The sequence below is a fragment of the Neolamprologus multifasciatus genome, chromosome 8 (genome assembly GCF_963576455.1).
Source record: "Neolamprologus multifasciatus chromosome 8, fNeoMul1.2, whole genome shotgun sequence".
Classification (NCBI taxonomy): domain Eukaryota; kingdom Metazoa; phylum Chordata; class Actinopteri; order Cichliformes; family Cichlidae; genus Neolamprologus; species Neolamprologus multifasciatus.
Genome location: NC_140446.1, coordinates 12,488,553 through 12,505,769, shown reverse-complemented (window position 1 = coordinate 12,505,769; position 17,217 = coordinate 12,488,553). Strand labels below are relative to the sequence as shown.

The following is a 17,217-nucleotide window of genomic DNA, read 5'->3' as shown; positions in this document are numbered from 1 at the left end:
AGAAGCTGATGGCGCGATATGGCAGCCTCACTTCTGTCAGTCTGCCCCAGGGCAGCTGTGGCTACAACTGTAGCTTGCCTCCACCAGTGTGTGAATGTGAGAGTGAATGAATAGTGGAATTGTAAAGTGCTTTGAGGGCCCTGAAAAGCGCTATATAAATGCAATTCATTATTATTATAAGTCTATCCCAGTTGTTAGTAGTACTTATCTTTCCGGTTGTCAGCAGTTTCCAAAGGCTTCATTGAATCCACAATAATTCCTTTATAGCACAGGCATTTGTTACGCCCTGTCTAAGGGGGACAAAACACAACACCAAAACCATCCATCTTACCCAAGTCACACAAAAACCTAAGAACAACTTGATGTAAGGCCACACCAACAAATAAACAAATCTATCTGCAAATCCAAGCCGAGCTAACCAAACCAAACCAACATACCAGGCCCTCCCCACCTAGAATAAAAAAGAGAGCACAAAGGTCTTTCTAGCTGAAAGATGAAAAAGTAAACTCTGCCCAGATGACACTTTCTATGTGTGAGCACTTTTAACATAGCATTCACACTTAGGTGCAAACTCAGGAACCTTGTGGTTTAAGATGACCTGCTCTACCCCCTTAACCACAGCCACCTCTTTAAAAAAAATACCACCAGCAACGTTCTCACACTTTGACATTTGCAAAAAGATATGAGCCTGAGATAAGTTATGGATAGACCTTTGAGGTCAAAGCTTGCCCAGTAAAGTGTCCTCTCAGCTGAATTCTATACACCTCAACTAAGTTACACTGATTCATACAATTTGTTAAAAAAAATAAAAATAAATAAAAACTTCAAAAATAAATTTTACATTTACATACATAACTGTCAATTGTGTTTTCATTTGAAACCACTGAGGATTTTATGACTTCACTACTACCCCACATTTTGCAAAGCAACCCTGTGTGGGATGGGATCCTCTGGTGGCCAGCTTGTGGCCCGAGGGCCCCACGTTGGACACTTTTGATTTCCAATACAAAGCTAGTATACTACTGTGGCTGTCTGCATATTAACTTTGATCCATGCTATCCAAAAATGACGGTGACGCTGACGGTGAAGTTAAGTAGTTGGAGCAGAGGAAGGGGGGAAAGCGATAACGAGAAGTAGCAATTTTTTCCACGTCTGTCCAAATGCACAGTGGCTGCTCGATCGGGCCGTAACTAGCTCCCCTCATTTTTATGTTTATTTTTGCTACTTTTCTTTCTCGGTCGTTGCATGCTGTCGACCAATTTCTTCATCATCATCATCATTTGAAGGGGCAGGAAGCTGAATCCCGTCTCCAGCAGTTAGCAGCAGCTTCCCTGGCTCCACGGCGACGGCACAACCGGCAGCAGATTTAAAAAATGTCCGAGGAAGGACCGAACATGTTGACAGGGAGGAAGACGGCGTTAAGGTAACAACCCGAAAGTATTTGTGTTAACATATGCGACGTACGGTGTAGCTAGCAGCTAGCTGTTAATCGATGCTAATGTCTCTGTGGGGCTGTTGCCGTGGTGAACTGAGAGCGGGAGGTGCACAGTGATGGCACTGGGGCGGCTTAACCTTTGAACGTTACATCAGCTGGATGTGTACGCTGTAGTTAGCGTTTATGCTCGGTTATAACAGCACGGAGCACAGCTAGCGGGAAAAGGCTGGGTTCGTCATCACATGACTAGAAAACAAGAATTTCCGCTACATTTACCCAGCTTGGAAGTGCCTCTTTAAAAAAATAAAACACACACATGCATAAAAAATGTCGTGTGTGGGCAATCTGCAGAGTATCGTGTTTTTAAATTAAAGGTACTGGGGACAAACTTTAACGTTAGCCAAGAAGTTGAGAGGACGCTATTTAATGCTGTATTTTCACACACAAAAAAAATGGCAGGAGCTAAAAATGCAAAAGCTTTTTAAATGCAACTTTCATTGAGTAATATGAAACATGTAAAGGGAACGGATACGTTTGTATGTTTTTATCATTTTCTTGTTTATATTTTTTATATCAGTATAGGCTCAACATATTGCAGCACACACAGCTGATGTGTTTTGTTGACATTAAAAGAACACGGTGTGAAGTGAAGCGTGCTACGTTCATGGAAACTTAGGAAAACTTAAATGTCAGCATAATTATCTGAGACACGTGGGCCGAGCCAGTGCTTTTACACCCATTTAAACACACAGGCATGCAGAGGTTGTTGCATGCCTTTAAATGGTCACACTGAAGGATGCATCTATGATTGGCCCAGGGGCAAATATCTTTTTCTGGGCCCATATTTTCTCACATATTATCTCTCTCATTCACACACAGAGCAATAATCAATATTAACAATAACATCATTTTAGTGGTTGTGTCAGAGGTTGTGTTTGTGCTGTGAACTCACGCTGTGAACTTCATCTTTCATGCCGTGCGCTCAGCAAATCCATAGATAACACTGCTCAGACCCAGAATCTTAGCAGTTAACGCTGTCTAACTACTCTATAAGACACTCACCGAAAAAACAAACTGTTGCATAGTTGATGGGAAAAAGTTTGCAGGTATTTGGCAAATGACAGAAAAAAAGTCATCATTCAGCTCTTTGGAAGGAAACTGGAATGTGAATGAAATGGTGCAACGGTTTAGGACCTAACCACAGTAATATTAATTGGGGACAACATCCTCATTTAGATTTTTTTTTTCTTTAAATATTCAACACTGAATTAATTACAACAAATTAGAAAAATTAGAACCAACAGCTTATAGTGCAGGAAGTACAGTCAAACAACCAGAAGGGAAGTGTATGAGGTGTGTTCCTACACAAATTATCTTCAGTAAGGTGTCTATTTTCATCCTGTGCTTAAAAACAGGCAGTATGCAAGACATACACAGGCTATTTTATTATTTTATTTTATTTATTTTTCTATACCTATTACTGGCTTATCTAACAGCCGTGGACACACACACACACAGATATATCAGAAGCAACCTGGGGTTCAGCATCTTAATACATACATTTATGGTGTAGCTGTAGAATTGATCCACAAACCTTCTGATAGTTAGACAACCTACTCGACTTCCTGAGACAAAGGCTTAAGTAGAATTCTGCACAAGGATAGACTTTTTGGAACTAAAATTATAAGCATTGTTGAATCTAAAGGATCAATATACCTGTGATATATGTGTGATGGAAAATAATTAATTTATTCTTATTTTATTCCATTTGTGGACAGGTTTTCGAGTTTTCTTCGTTAACTATTCTTTAATATTTCAGATTTTTTAAAAAAATGAGTGTTCTTGTTTTTTTAAATATAATCATTAAAACATAATTGAAATTTATACATATTTATATACAATGCATGAGGCCGTGCTCTGTATGTAATAGAGGTCCACCTCTTTTTGCTGAGTTCCCATTGCCTGTGAATGCATCATCCAAGGCCTTTCAACATTGGAGAGTCAGCAGCCAATCATATGGCTAAAAAACGCTAAGGCCCGCCTATTTCTTCCACCAACAGTCAGGGTTGGCCAAAGTGCAGCTCCAGTTCCTGTAGTCAAAGAACACGCTGCTTTGAACCAAAGAAGGAAGCTGTTGACCTTTCAGTAATAATCAGTTTAGGCTGCAGGGGTTTCTGACATGCCAACTCCAAGGTGAGAGCCACATGATTATTATCCTCCTCTGTTTACACCGTAAGCATTTCTGCTCTTATGACTTTATTGTTTAAAGCATGAGCTAACATCACTGCCAGACTTTCAGTCAGTGATTGAAAGCATTGAGCTCACCTATTGTTGAGATGGATAAAGGCATGTTGAGCTTGAAAAGCCAAGTATTTCTCCCTGTGCTCTGAGCTGTTACCTAACTTTCAGAAAGCATACTCTGTCCTCAGGAGTATACTTTGACCGCTATGATATCTTACTACCTTATATTTTTAGGTAAATGGGTAGCTCTAGTCTAAGAAAACCTTATCTTAAAGCGTTTGCATGACACATAGGCATCAAAGGCATAATAATCATCTGCAGGAGTCGTAAACAGTTCATTCATTAATTACTCTGCTATAAGCTTAAAAGTTTTCAGTCGCTTATGTTTCTGTAGCTTGAATTTTCCCATAAAGAGATGCTCTTTATGGGTCCTTCCAGTGTAATTGACCAAATCACAAACAGATGATTTTCTGTATCACAACAGACTGTCTGTTCCCCCTGTTCATGCAGAGCCTGTTAGTGGGAGTCTCCATAACACTATGCTTTTGTCTCCCCCACAGTGAAAACATGCTCTTTGGGATGGGAAATCCCTTGCTCGACATTTCAGCTGTTGTGGACAAAGATTTCCTTGACAAGTAAGTCTAAATGCTTCGTCTGTTTCCCCTTAAATCATCCTGCATGCTCAGAACACACTTAATGTTTGTTTGCTTGCCCTTTCCTGAAAGGTTTGGACTGAAGCCGAATGACCAGATCCTCGCAGAAGACAGACACAAAGCCTTGTGAGTTAAAACTTCGCTCGTAACCCACGCTACAGTCACTTGTGTAATGCAAACAGTTAAAAACATGTGAAACCAAATAAGGGATACACTAGCCATTCATACACACTACTACCATCTTGACACTGTAAGCTGTGCTCAAAATAGCTAACTCATACATTGGCCCCGGGTAGCTGGCAGCCTCAGAACTTTACACGCCCACATTTTTCCAGCTCTGAACCCATGCCAGATTATAAATAACCTCTAAATTTACTATTGCCTTGTGGCAAATGTAAGTTAGTAAGGGTTTTTCTGAGTTGTGAGTTTCTTGTAAACACGCCTCCGTCACATTGCAAGCAGTAACACTATATCCTTCCTCGAAGACACGGTGGCATGCCCCCTTTTGCAGCCCGTCACTCTGTAGAAACAAAGAACTAGGCTTTAATCACTGACTGACCTTACACCACCCTTTTCCTTCTGTTTGATAAGGTACAGATGGTTCCTTTGCAGGGAATTTGTTGAAGGAGCCAGACTTTCTTGTAATGTTTTTAGGATAAGTGACCATAAGCTGCTGTTTCCAATGAGTCCAATCCAGTTCAGTTTTTGTACCCTTTCTTGTTGTTTGTTCAGCCACTTAACATTGACATACAACTCAATCAAGTATATATGTAAAAGGCATCTAACTCAAGGGCTGAACCACTGTAGAGTCTGCACATAACAGACAACTTGACAACGAACCTATTTTAAATTTAGTATCTTTAGCCACTTTGTTATTGCAACCGGTCACAAAAAAACCCCATAATTTGTTCCCATTTTTTTTAGTTGAATAACACAGATTCACAGGCATAAAATTTAATTTTAGGACCAGCAAGTTGATTCCCAAAGAAAACTTGGCATATGGTGAGGAAACTGGACAAGTGGAGGACAAAAGAAGTTGCAGACCTACAAAACTTTCCACAACAGGTGATCAGTATCTGAAAGTCCTTAGAAAATAGGAAACATCCAGGAAAGAGCTGACACAGAACTTGAGAGTTGCATTTGGCTCTTCAGTTGATCCATCAACTGGTAGCTGAAGAACAGCGATGGTCTTGAAGGTCAAATGACTGATGAACTGGACTGAAAATCTTTCCAACCACACTGCAAGTGTAGTAAAAGCATATGTGGATAGAAAAACATAAAGTGGAACACTATCAGTCGTGGATTGGCCTCCCCAGACCTGGACCTCAACATTAATGAAGCAGCGTGGGATCATCTTGACAGAGAAAAACAGCAAGTATCCAAAGAAATGTCTGGAGAAATATTCCTGAAGATTACTTAAAGAAATGACAACAAAGCCTTAAATATCAAGTTTGAAGCATGTTTGAATTGTAGGATGGCCCGAGACTTTTTGTACAGTACTGTAGAATAATAATGCAAATGGATACATAGCCTATCCGGCACCAGGCTGCATTAGTCCATAAACTTTACTACACTAATGCAAACCACCTACTGTGTAGCTGTTACATGCTGTAGTAAATCTGTGAAGGCATTATAAAACTATGAAGCACCATAACGATGCAGTTAGAGTTTAAAGACAGATCAGTACATCTGATCATCTGTACTTTACAATAGGCTACCTTGTCGGGTCTTGTTACTTGACAAAAGGACACATGTGACCTTGGGCAGGAGCAACGGCACAAAGCAGCATCATCAGCAGTGTTGTTCTCCTTCAGCACAAAGGCAGCGGTGTTATCTTTAGCCCCACAGACACTGTTCTCTACACATTCTGCACAAGGTCAGGGCAGGATTAACATGCAGCTTTGCTGGTTAATTCCCAACACAATGCATTTCAATGCACGTCCCCTCAATGCTATAGACACCAGCGTGCCTGTCATCATGCCAGTCAATGCATATCTGAGTAAGCATGCAGTATTTTTATCATACTGAACGTTAACTTTCGACGCTGCAGCATGTGCCACAGTGTACCTATTAATGCTGCTTTGCTTGAGGTTTGGTTTGGTTGCTAAGAAGTCACGTGCAAAGTCATTGGCTTGCGGAAGAAGAAGAAGAAGTCCGCTGAAGTGTTGTGACAAATAACTTCATTACTAAAAAGGCCTCAGTAGACTTACAAGTCCAGTCAACTAACACCATTGTTGCGCTACCGAATCTACAGAGTGTAACACGATTCATTTTTTCCCCCCATCACCCTGGTGGGAGAGAGATCATTGGATGCAGTGCGCTGTGGCCATGCCTGAATTCAATTATCTAGTCACAGCAGAGCCCATATAATCCTGTTGTTGCTGAGAAATTGCCTGCTGGACAGTAGAAACTATCTACATCCATGTTAGTACTGGCTGGGGACTTATTTTTGGTGTAACAAGATTCAGCCGCGTATTCTTAGTGATTCAGTAATGGATTAGGCACCAAAATTCACTGACTTTTGCTGTTTTCTTTTGTTTTCTGTCGCAGTAAATTAAACACGTTTTTGTTCTTAGACTGTTATTTTGAAAATCGCAAGACCTCAGCTCCATCTAGCACTTAACCTTCTGACATTTTAAGATATTTAATGTTTTTTGCAACAAAATCTTGATCAACTTAACTGAAAAAATAATCGAGAGATGCAAGAATTTGAATGGAAACAATCATCATTTGCTGCTCTGATTTGGGTGGGGGGTGGCGGGGAAATCTGCTATACTGAAAAACAACCCAAACTTCCTGCTACATTCCATTTAACCACAAGCCCTGGTTCACTGCTGGGCGTGGCCTTTCTGTTGTTTCATAATGCATAATTCTTTTCACCTTTGCCAACTGCTGCATCCTTTCTTTCTCCTTTGTAATGCATCAAATCCCTCAAACCTGTAGTTAATTTTTACATGATGCAATCTTAAGCAGTGCTATAATCTTGTATGAGTGACAGCATCAGTCTCTCCTCCTCAAAAAAGCAGCTGCGAGTTCTGCCGGTACCTGTATTTTATTCCTGGTTTTACAGTGTGGTGGTTAGTCTGTGTGGCTGGAGTAAATGCATAAGTACTGTACTGTTTGTTCACATTATATTTTCTTATATATTATAAATATAAAATATTATATATTTTTTATATTTTTTGTGGTTAGTGAGCTGCAGTTGAGAGGGTCTCCTTTCAGCAGATGCTGGTTTTTCAGGCGAAACCTTTGGTTGTTTTGGAGTAATGAGAGGAAACCAACTAACCAAAGAGCTGCGTGAGACTTCCTCTCTGCCTGCTTAGACATGTTAAATTCAGAGTTTCAGTGGGTAACTGTTGTAACTGTAGTTCCCTCTGACTTTTTGCAGCTGCTGCTGCCATCGTGTGGATTCAAATATGAGTTTGATTCCTGCAGGATTTTTAAAGGCTTCTTGTCATGTGCCAAGATTTGGGGTACGTTTGACTTTGTGTTGTGACCAGATGAACTCAAATATTACTAAATTCAAAATAAAGTTGTGTTCTTTACTTAGGTCATGTCTAATTTTGCTTTGTAGTGTTTGCTTTTTTAAAATATTTAATTCTGATCATTTGCAGTATTTGTCTTATTAGCACGTGGCGAATATTTATATTTTAACCTTGTCACCTATTTCTTGGCAGCAAAATTCTTTTTAATATGTTATTACTTTGCAGAATATGGGGCATGCACCCTATATGACCAGCAGGGGGCAACAGTAACCTGCTGTTTCTACCCCCCTAAAAAAGAAGTCTCCATAGGAAACAACATGTCAACATAATGAAAACACGCCTCTTTCTGCAGGAGATTATAATGTGGGACATGCAGCATTTCATAATATAATATCTACCCAAACCCTCTTGGGAGTGTTAAGTGAATCATATTAGCGCTAATAATTATTAGTGTATCAAATGAGCGTGTCATTTTTTACTGTGAGAGTATTGTCACCTCAGAGGGGTGGTGGTGGTGGCGGTGGGGGGAATCAGCTGGCTCCTGAATATTAGTGCTGTTCAAACATTTGTTTTATGACTCCCTCTGTCCAATGATAATTAATTGTTTACTTTCTCATCTCTGGATGATGGCGTGACTCTTTTCAGTAGTTGTTTGCTTACAGCAATTAAGTTCATCAGTGCTCATCCTATCCTCTCCCCTCACCTCCCCCCACCACCACCTACCCCGTCTCCCTCCTTTTCTCTGTTTCTCTGTGCTAAATGCAGATTAGCAGCATCACAATCGCATCCAGAATGAGAGTAAACTCCTCATTATGCCGTGTGACCCTCTGCTGCATGAATAATTCAGGGCTGCAGTGTTAGTGGCTGGCTGTTATTAGCATTCCGGATGGCGAAGGATAGGGGAGGGTGATGGGGGGAGGAAGGAGGAGGGTGGGAGGCTCATATCACTGACAGGGCTGACTCAGGGGGATCAGCGCTGGATTGAGACACACATCACACACACATCATCACACGACACAGGAGATCAGTGGAGGTGCCTCTCCACTAACACACCCTGCTGTCTGTGTACATCTTACACACCCCTGCTGCTGCCATGCAGCTCAATCTGCTTACTGGGGGAAAAAACAACAAAGGCCTCTCTCGCTGAGTACATGCTAAACACTTCGGCTCCCGGGTTCGTGTGTGTGATAGATTCTGCTCTGTAAACACACTTGACTCTACTCCCCTCTTTCTATTTTTTATGTTTTTAATATATAATGAAGTGAATCGTGAGTGCTAGACTACCCCCCCTCCCTTCCCCAGTGGAGCTATCCTTGTGGTGTCATAAGGATAGACACTCCTGCTTGTTGTGTGTTTGTGTGTTTGTGTCTGCTGCTCACATGCATGTGTGCAGGAGCTGCATGTGCTTACCATGGTGCCACTTCACTGGATGTACTCATGCTTGACTGAGTGTGTAGACACATTACAGGCGCCCCCCCCCCCCCCCCCCCCCCCACCAATCCTTTTATTTCCCAGCTCCCTTGCCTGGTAACGCTGAGTGCTGTACTACAGTACTTAAACTCACCTCTGCTGGCAGCTACCGGGTCAGCACGTCCGGCTCCCCCCCGCTGCCGAGGACAAAGGTCACGGGCCTGCATCCATCAGCCGACCTCTGAGCCAAAGCGAGAGAGCAGAGATTAATGGCACTCAACCGGTAATTGAGACATCAGAAACGCGTTCAGCGACCAGGCGCGCTGCTCTTGATGTTTTATTGATAACCGTGAATCTGGCAATTTGGGACGCTTGCGTGAATCTGACGTGCTCGCCAGAGCCGTACTCAGCTGTAAGAAATGCGAATGTAGACCTTTTGAATTATAAAAGAAGAAAACTTTTCAAATACTGGAAAGAAAGGGGGGAAAAAACAGCGCAGGGTTTCCTTGTTTCCGTGTTGGTGCTTTTTGTGTGATGAAATTTGTCAGCGTGCTGTGCAGCCACTTGATTTCTCTGCATTTAAAAGCATACATGCTGCATTATGAGAGATGGCTGATGCAATCACAATTAAGGCTTGTCCTCGTTGGAGCTTTGAATTCCTCTCTTCCACTTTCTCTCTCGCTTGTTGATGGCCACTGCCAGCAGGTGGTGCCAGAAGGAAACATCACAAGTCAAAGGGGGCGTAACAAACACAATCTACATCTCTGTGCATGTGGGCGCTGCTACCCCCTCCTCACCTCGTCTCCCTCCAACTCCCCGCTTTTAAAGAGCGTTTTATAATTAAAATGTGGGCGTCTCAGCCAGTACATACAGCATGTTCAGTTCAGAAAATCATGCTCAGGGCTATTTTTAGTCATCTTTGATCCCCCAGCAGCCACACAGGAAAAAGCCACTGATGGCAGCAGCCCTGTTTTTTTTTTTTTTAACATGAAGGCTAGTTAGTGCACTATCTGTGCCGATCATTTCTCTACACCTAGCCTGTGCGGGAGTAGAGATGGGAGGCCTGACTGGTGAGCAGCAGCAGCACTCCCCGTGTGTTTAAAGTTCACACTGGGCCATATGGTCCCCGCAGTAGGGGGTGTTGGTGGAATTATTCACACGGAGCGCTCTGAATCACTGAGATCCTGGTATCAACCTCCAAGATAAGGGGAATGTCTCAAAGGCTTTGTGCTCCGGCTTCAAATCTCAATCCTCAAGAGAGCACCAGAAGCCCCATCCTTGCTTACACACTCCCTCTTCCCACTCCTCTCTCCCTCAGTGTGGCCCTCTCTCTCTCTCCCTTTCATTTCCTCACACACGCTCTCACACTCCCTTTCCCACATCCACGCAGTACAGTGTGACAAACAACGCCACCCTCTGCAGCGCGAAGCCAAAAACCTGTGACATTTTAGAGGAAATAATATGAACTCATACTCCATGACCAGATTTTGCCCCCACCGCCTAATCCTTGAGTGCAGCCTAATTAAGTACAAACAGCAGTCTTCAGCTAATGCCAACAAATGGGCTGCTGCTGCTGCTGAAGCTGGATTGGCCCATTATTAAAGGGATGCACAGTTGTCGTTTCTGCATTCTAATGCAATTACTCACCCATTATGACCATGTAATTGTGCAGTCATTAATTGTGTATCCAGTATGTGATGCAAAAAGTGTCACTGCAGAGAAGATGTGGCACTTTTTTTTTTCTTTCTTTCTTTTGCACCGAGGTACTCGAGGAAGGTTTTCTTAGCTAAAAAGGGATTTGCCCCAGTGGATTGAGATACCCGAGCGATGCCGATACTTTAATGCTTTTGTACAAATCAACATTCATCCCTTACTGTAGTCTATTAGAAGATGTCAGAGGACGGGAACAAGGCCTCTGTGGCTGTTTGAATCATGACTCATTTGTGTTCAGTACTTTTATATGCCTCATTCTTCGCCATCTATTCCCATCCTGCCCTAATGTTCCTCTGATAAGAATGTCCTATTCATTCTGCGTTCCTCACCGGTTGCTACACAGAGAAGGAGTGAGAGAGAGCGACTCTACAGGCATTGAATGAAAAGCACATCTATTTCTGAGAGGGAGCGCGAGCATGGTAGAAGATAATTATTGATTTGAAATAAGAAAAGATAAGGCTCAACCTTGAGCAGCCCAGCGATAGCACACAGAACAGAATAATTAATGGGCCTGTCTTGTGTCGGGACAAGCTTTCACACTGAGACGAGCGTATTGATTTTAAACAGATAAACTGCGTAACCCTTTGTGAAGGGTTTGACAAACAATTTAATTGGGGGGGAAAAACAACAATATTCCTCACCCTTTCCATCTCCCTTTCATCATGTCCCCGAGCTGTTTTTCCTCCGCCTGACCTATGGAAACAATTACTGTGCATCAGGCCTCGTACTGCCTCCAGACTACCAAGGAAGGCTGGTGTGGGATGCACACACACTGATTGGGGAATCTAATCAATGGTGGAACCTGTCTCCACTCCAGATGCCCGTGTTGAAACTGGGATTACCAAAGCCTTTTAGCTGCATTGGCCCCTCTCTGTTTCTGTCAGATAGAGAGAAGATGGATCTGCCTGTTTAAATATACCTGCCTGCTATACTTGAAGCAGAGATAATTTACTGTTCCTGTACAACCCTCCTCCTGCCTAATCCCCAAGGAGAGCCAGCAAAGAAGCCCCAGTCCGCTCACTTCTTCCTTTGCCCTCCCCTGATTAGCGATAGGGGCCGTTTGATCATGTTTCCCTGCCTGTCCTTGTGATTTGTAAGCTGTTTAAACGTGAACGAGGCAATTAAACGAGGACGAACGGCGTGTAGGAGAGAAGGTGCCGCGGTGATCATTAGCGATGAATTACCCCGGTGTGCACTCAAACACTCGGGAGGACTTTCAGGCGGACCACTCCCGAGAATCCAGATCCAATCTAGCCATTGATTAACAGAGACTTGTTCTTCCTGTGAAATCACTCGACGGGGATTTTAGGGCACTCATCCGGTCTTATCGAGATAGGCTAACATCAAAGGCGAATGAAGAGGGATTGGGTAAATGGGCTCGCCTTGCCCTCTGTGTAAGAGACTTAGAGGAGCAAATCTTGAATTATTGCCTCATGTAAATAATCTACTTGGCTTGTTTTTTGGGGAGGTGAGAGAGGATCTCATGAGTCACTCGGGTTAGAGAACTCTCAAAGTACTTTGGAAGCTCTCATATTTCCCTTGATGGGAAACAACAGTGGGGGCTCCGTCCTCAGGAATGTAAACAACACAATGTTCCCGACTTGTGTGATCTGCCTCAACAGTTTGAACACGTTAAGCCAGAGAGATCTGGAGGTATTAGTTGTCGAGGGGGGACTCTAGGACTCCGATACTCTCTGAATACAAATGTTGTATTCAGCGGCTTAATTCTTCTAATTTGAATATGATTTCATTTAAGCTGAATAAATAAGTGCTGCTATTAGTCTCAAATTGGAAGGTATGAAATTGAAAAACTGTGGCTTTTAGTTAAGAGTGGCGTTTAACCAAAGTGCCACCGGCAGCCTCTTGTAAAACATGTTATATAACACATGCTGACCATACATTAGTGGAATACATGGCATAGCTGGGATTGCTCTTACGCCGAGCGACACCAGTCGGTTTTAAAAGCCGAGGTTACTGGCTGAGGACATTTTGTTCAAAACAATTTCTTTTTTCTTTTTTTTTTTTCTCCCTCTGCTCCCTCCCATCACTGAGTGAGCTTAGACTGCAGTAGATGGAAAGGGATTTTCTCTCTCTAAATGGCCAAGGGGGCCGTTTACGGTGTCACTACTATGGGATCACATGATGTTTGAGGGTGTAAAGGTCTCGAGGCAGCTGCTCCTTTTCGGATGGGATTTTCGAGGCGTCCAAGAGCAGGGCCCCATGCTGTCTGCACTGAAAGGTGGAGCAAATACTTCTAGCAAGGGGGGAAAAAAGCACTGAAATCCTCAGAAGCTGTGTGTCTATTTGAAATGGGTTCTGGAGTCCCTCGGCTGCCTTCATGTTATAAACACCCACAGTGCTCAAATTCTTCTTTTGTCAAGGAGTCATAACAGGTGTCTCAGGAAGGATTTTTTTTCCCCCGGTTAGCATATTTTCCACTTGCATGGAAAGTTTTTTTTTTCTTTATTAGGAACATTCTGCCCTGGGTGGACCTCTCGCCTTGAGACATGATATGTAGACTTTCTTTGAAGCAGTTAAGGTTACTTTCACACCCGCTCAAAATTCGGCCATGCCTAGTTAAACCAGGTTGTGCTGAAGTATTGAACACCTCTGGCTGGCACATGTTGGTAAGCCATGACGCACTTTGCATACAGATCAGTGCTGTCTGTGGCAAGTATACACAGTAGACATGACATATTTTTATGAGCAGGGCTACAATTTAAAACGTACAACCGTTGACCAACTCCATAAAATGCACTGGATCTCTGTAGCGCAGAGTACCAGTGCCCCCTTGGGATTACAACTAAGCATTTTATTATGAATTTAAAGCAGTAACGCACATATAATTCAATGTGACTGATTTAGAAAAAGGCCAGGGTGCATCTTCACCTTAGTTAGGCCAGTTACCATAGCATGGCGGATATGTTTATATATCCAGCCCCCCCCCCCCCCCCAAATCTCTAGGAGACTAATGGCGCAAACAATGTGCAGAACGCAACATTTTTCATGTTCTCAGCTTCCAAGATAAAGGGCTCTATCTCGCAGCGTAGCCTGGCTTTGCATCATGTTACGCCTGAGCATCGCAGCTATTGATGTTTGAAATGGCAGTATGATGGGGAAAATACAAAAATGATAGAACTGCCTTCAGTATTACCCTGGGGTGTTCCTTTGGTTTATGTTTGAAAACACAGCAATTGTTTACTCCGTATTCCCCAATGTAATGTCTGCTTTCTCGACTCATTTCTGTTTAGTCTGTTACAGTCATTTCTAAACTTTACTGTGCGGTTCAAAAACATCAAACCTTTAATCAGATGCGGTCTCTCGCTAAACGACTTATCTGGGTATCGGGTTTTTATACATGGGAAAATAATAAAACGTATTTTTCTAATTGCTCTGAAAGCATCACCTATGAAATATGAAATATGTGCAGTCGCCTATCTCTGCCAAGTTGAAGATGAATAGCTGCTTTTATTTTGTGCATCTCTTTGAGGAAGCAGTTCAAGTTCCTTAGAAATAACTTTTGCTCACTGCTCATCTTGCTATAATACTGTAAGGCTAAATACAACCATGTGTGAACAATGTTTCTCTGTTTTGCTTTTATCAAGCTGACATTTTAGACTCCCAACTGCAGATTTTCGACTCCAGCAACATTTGTGGTAAAGTATCCCATTTAACAAAATCCAGCTTTGATTTTTTTTTCTCCCCCCCCCCCCCCCTCTTTTCCCTGTGAGCGGTTTATATAAACAACTTGCACCTGGAATGTCACGGTTAAAGAATGGCATAAATGTATCCCACTTTTAGTCTGTTGTGTTTCTGGATTTACGTGCTCCAAAACACAACTTCTTTACTGCTCGAAAAGGGAAGAAAAATGTTGCGACTTAACTAGGGGATTGGAAAATATATCCTTACAGGATAAGCTGAGTAAGTTAACAAAAAGTCTAGCACAAATATTTGGAATACTGAGTCAAAAGTAACAAATGCAGTATTTAAAATGGCGATCTAAAAAGCGATCCTGTGAACTTTACTTGTGTTTTCTGTTTAAATGATCAAGATAATTCTGTTAGGAAGGGTTAGGAGTGTTACACAACCACAAGACACTTTACAGGACTCTCTGTTTGTAGGTCTTGCTTATAACAAGCATCAGTAGAGACTTTCCAGCAGCAGCCACATGATAGTGCTCACCTTCAAAACCCACAGGCAGCTGCTTGTTATGTGCACATGTAACTTTGTGTTTTGATTAACCTCCAAACTTTGGTTTTAGTTTGGAATTTGCCGCAAAGTCTGCATATCCTGTTGTAAATTTTTCACCGACCAGCATTACTGCATTAGCAGGTTACAAAAGGAGCGGACATTGACATTGGTTCATTTTATTTTTGACACGTGTTTGTGAAAATTTAAATGACATTTGGGCTTTTTTAGCTAGAGGCAAGTATAAATAATTATTTTGATTGTTCTTATTCCATCTCATGAGTGCCCTCTAGGTAAAGTGAGCATGCTCTCTGTAGACCAGACCACATAAATGTTTGAAATATATAGCTAAACTGACAGATAAACACTTGAAATATGTGTCTGAAAAAGATAAAAGCATCTTTTGTTTGGTACTATTTAATTAACAAAGTCAGAGAGCATCCAGTGTGAGATCATTTTAACTAAACACATTCAGTGCCCGAGTTCATCTGAAGTGCTCTTCTGATATATCGAGAGATTGCCTACCTGTTAAATTCAGAGAACAGGTACATAATGCAGTTAAAATGTTTAATTTAAAGGTAAAATAAAAAGCTAAAACCATTATTTTTTTCAGGAAGTGCCCATTGAGGTTGCGCATGTGAAGCATAAAGCTGTTAGATTAGTTTTAGTCTGAAAAGGCAAACTTTGAATATGCAGCACTTGCACAGTGCTGCTCCTTTAGTTATCCTAATGTTCCCAGCTTATTGCAGATTTATTGTTATGTATGTTGTCCATAATCATTTTTAAATACAGAAAATGATGCATAAACAGATGCTTGGGCTGATGTAGAAATGGTGTCATCGTGTAGTTTAACCAGAAGAGTGCCTCCCACTTTATAGTACTGTCTGCACAATGTACCGCACGTACAGTTGTATACATGTCACAGCTATGCATGAAATACATTGTCAAAAACGTCATGAATTATGCTTCTCATGTGCTGCTCCTTTTTCATTATTTCTGTTGGCAAACTAATATACTTAATCACTTCATAGGGCTGATGAATGTGGTTTATACGCTAAGAACTGCTCATTTTAACCCGTTGCCATTTGGTAGCATATGTATTTCAACTTTTATGGCTATAATGAGATGCTATTGTTATGAAATGAAAACAACTGGATGCTTTCATAAGGTGCTGTAGGTGCAGAAATGCTAAAAACGGGTCATTTTAGGATGTTGCTGGGTGGTTTCTAGGCAACAGTGATAACATCATAATATCTAATATAGATGAGAACCACCCCCTGGTGGTTCTCATCTATATCAGATATTATGATGGCCAAGATGTACCTGTGTGCTACATTTTTTTGCTTGACTCCTGATGGTTTTGCAGGAGTTTGCAAAAAGAGACACACACAGACAGACAGAGCTTTTATGTTTTATAGTAAGATAACATTTTTTTGTTCTTCCTGGGGTTGGATGTCAGCACGATGGTTTTAAGTGCTCTGACATGGAGCGGCATTAGCATTAAGCTGGAAGCACAGTTGTTTTCGCCATGAATGCAGGTCTAATAATCTTTCTCCTTTCAGCCTTCTTATGGTCTTCATCAGCCCCTCAAAGAAATGTTTGACGTTTTAGCCGCTAAATGCTCTATTATTTTCAACAGTTGGCTGCGAAATTAGTGTGGGGGACATTAGGGCTCGGAAAATATTTTTGCTCTGAAGCTGAGTACAGCTTTATAGCCACAGCGGCTGGAAATAAGGTTGATGGGAGCAGTGCGGCTGAATCGAAACAGCAACTTTGCCGGCCTTTAAACCAGACAATGGGTAGAAAGAGGAAATGGGAAAATTCTGTAGGCTTTAGGGAAACCACAAGATTAGGTGACGTTATCATGAGAAATTTAATGCTTGAGGCTGGCATGTTAAACGGGCTAAATTGCATTTGACATACAAACTCCAGAAAGTTTTGATCCACTCTGCATTTGTACCCATCTCACCATGTCCCTTGCATTCTCTGCATGTCCTCCTTCATTACCTCTATAAACCTTCTCTTTCCCCCGCGCTTGGCATTGCCACAGTCAGTCTGTAATTGTTCTTAAACAGTGTCTTATGAAGCATTT

The 17,217-nt window shown here is 41.9% G+C and overlaps 1 protein-coding gene across 5 annotated transcripts in view; it reads left to right on the top strand.

Annotated features, from left to right (window-relative positions):
- The first annotated feature begins 924 nt into the window (after positions 1–924).
- LOC146512611 (adenosine kinase-like) overlaps positions 925–17,217 on the top strand; it is a 123,956-nt gene continuing 107,663 nt past the window's right edge. For 2 of the 5 annotated variants that reach the window (XM_085169805.1, XM_085169809.1), the window contains exons 1-3: positions 927–1,423; positions 4,237–4,311; positions 4,402–4,455. In XM_085169805.1, the coding sequence (XP_085025931.1) occupies positions 1,374–1,423; positions 4,237–4,311; positions 4,402–4,455 (179 nt within the window). In that variant the 5' untranslated portion in view covers positions 927–1,373. Of the gene's footprint in view, positions 1,424–3,286; positions 3,629–4,236; positions 4,312–4,401; positions 4,456–17,217 lie in introns of those variants that run through there. The other 3 variants (XM_085169806.1, XM_085169808.1, XM_085169807.1) reach the window with 3 other exon arrangements.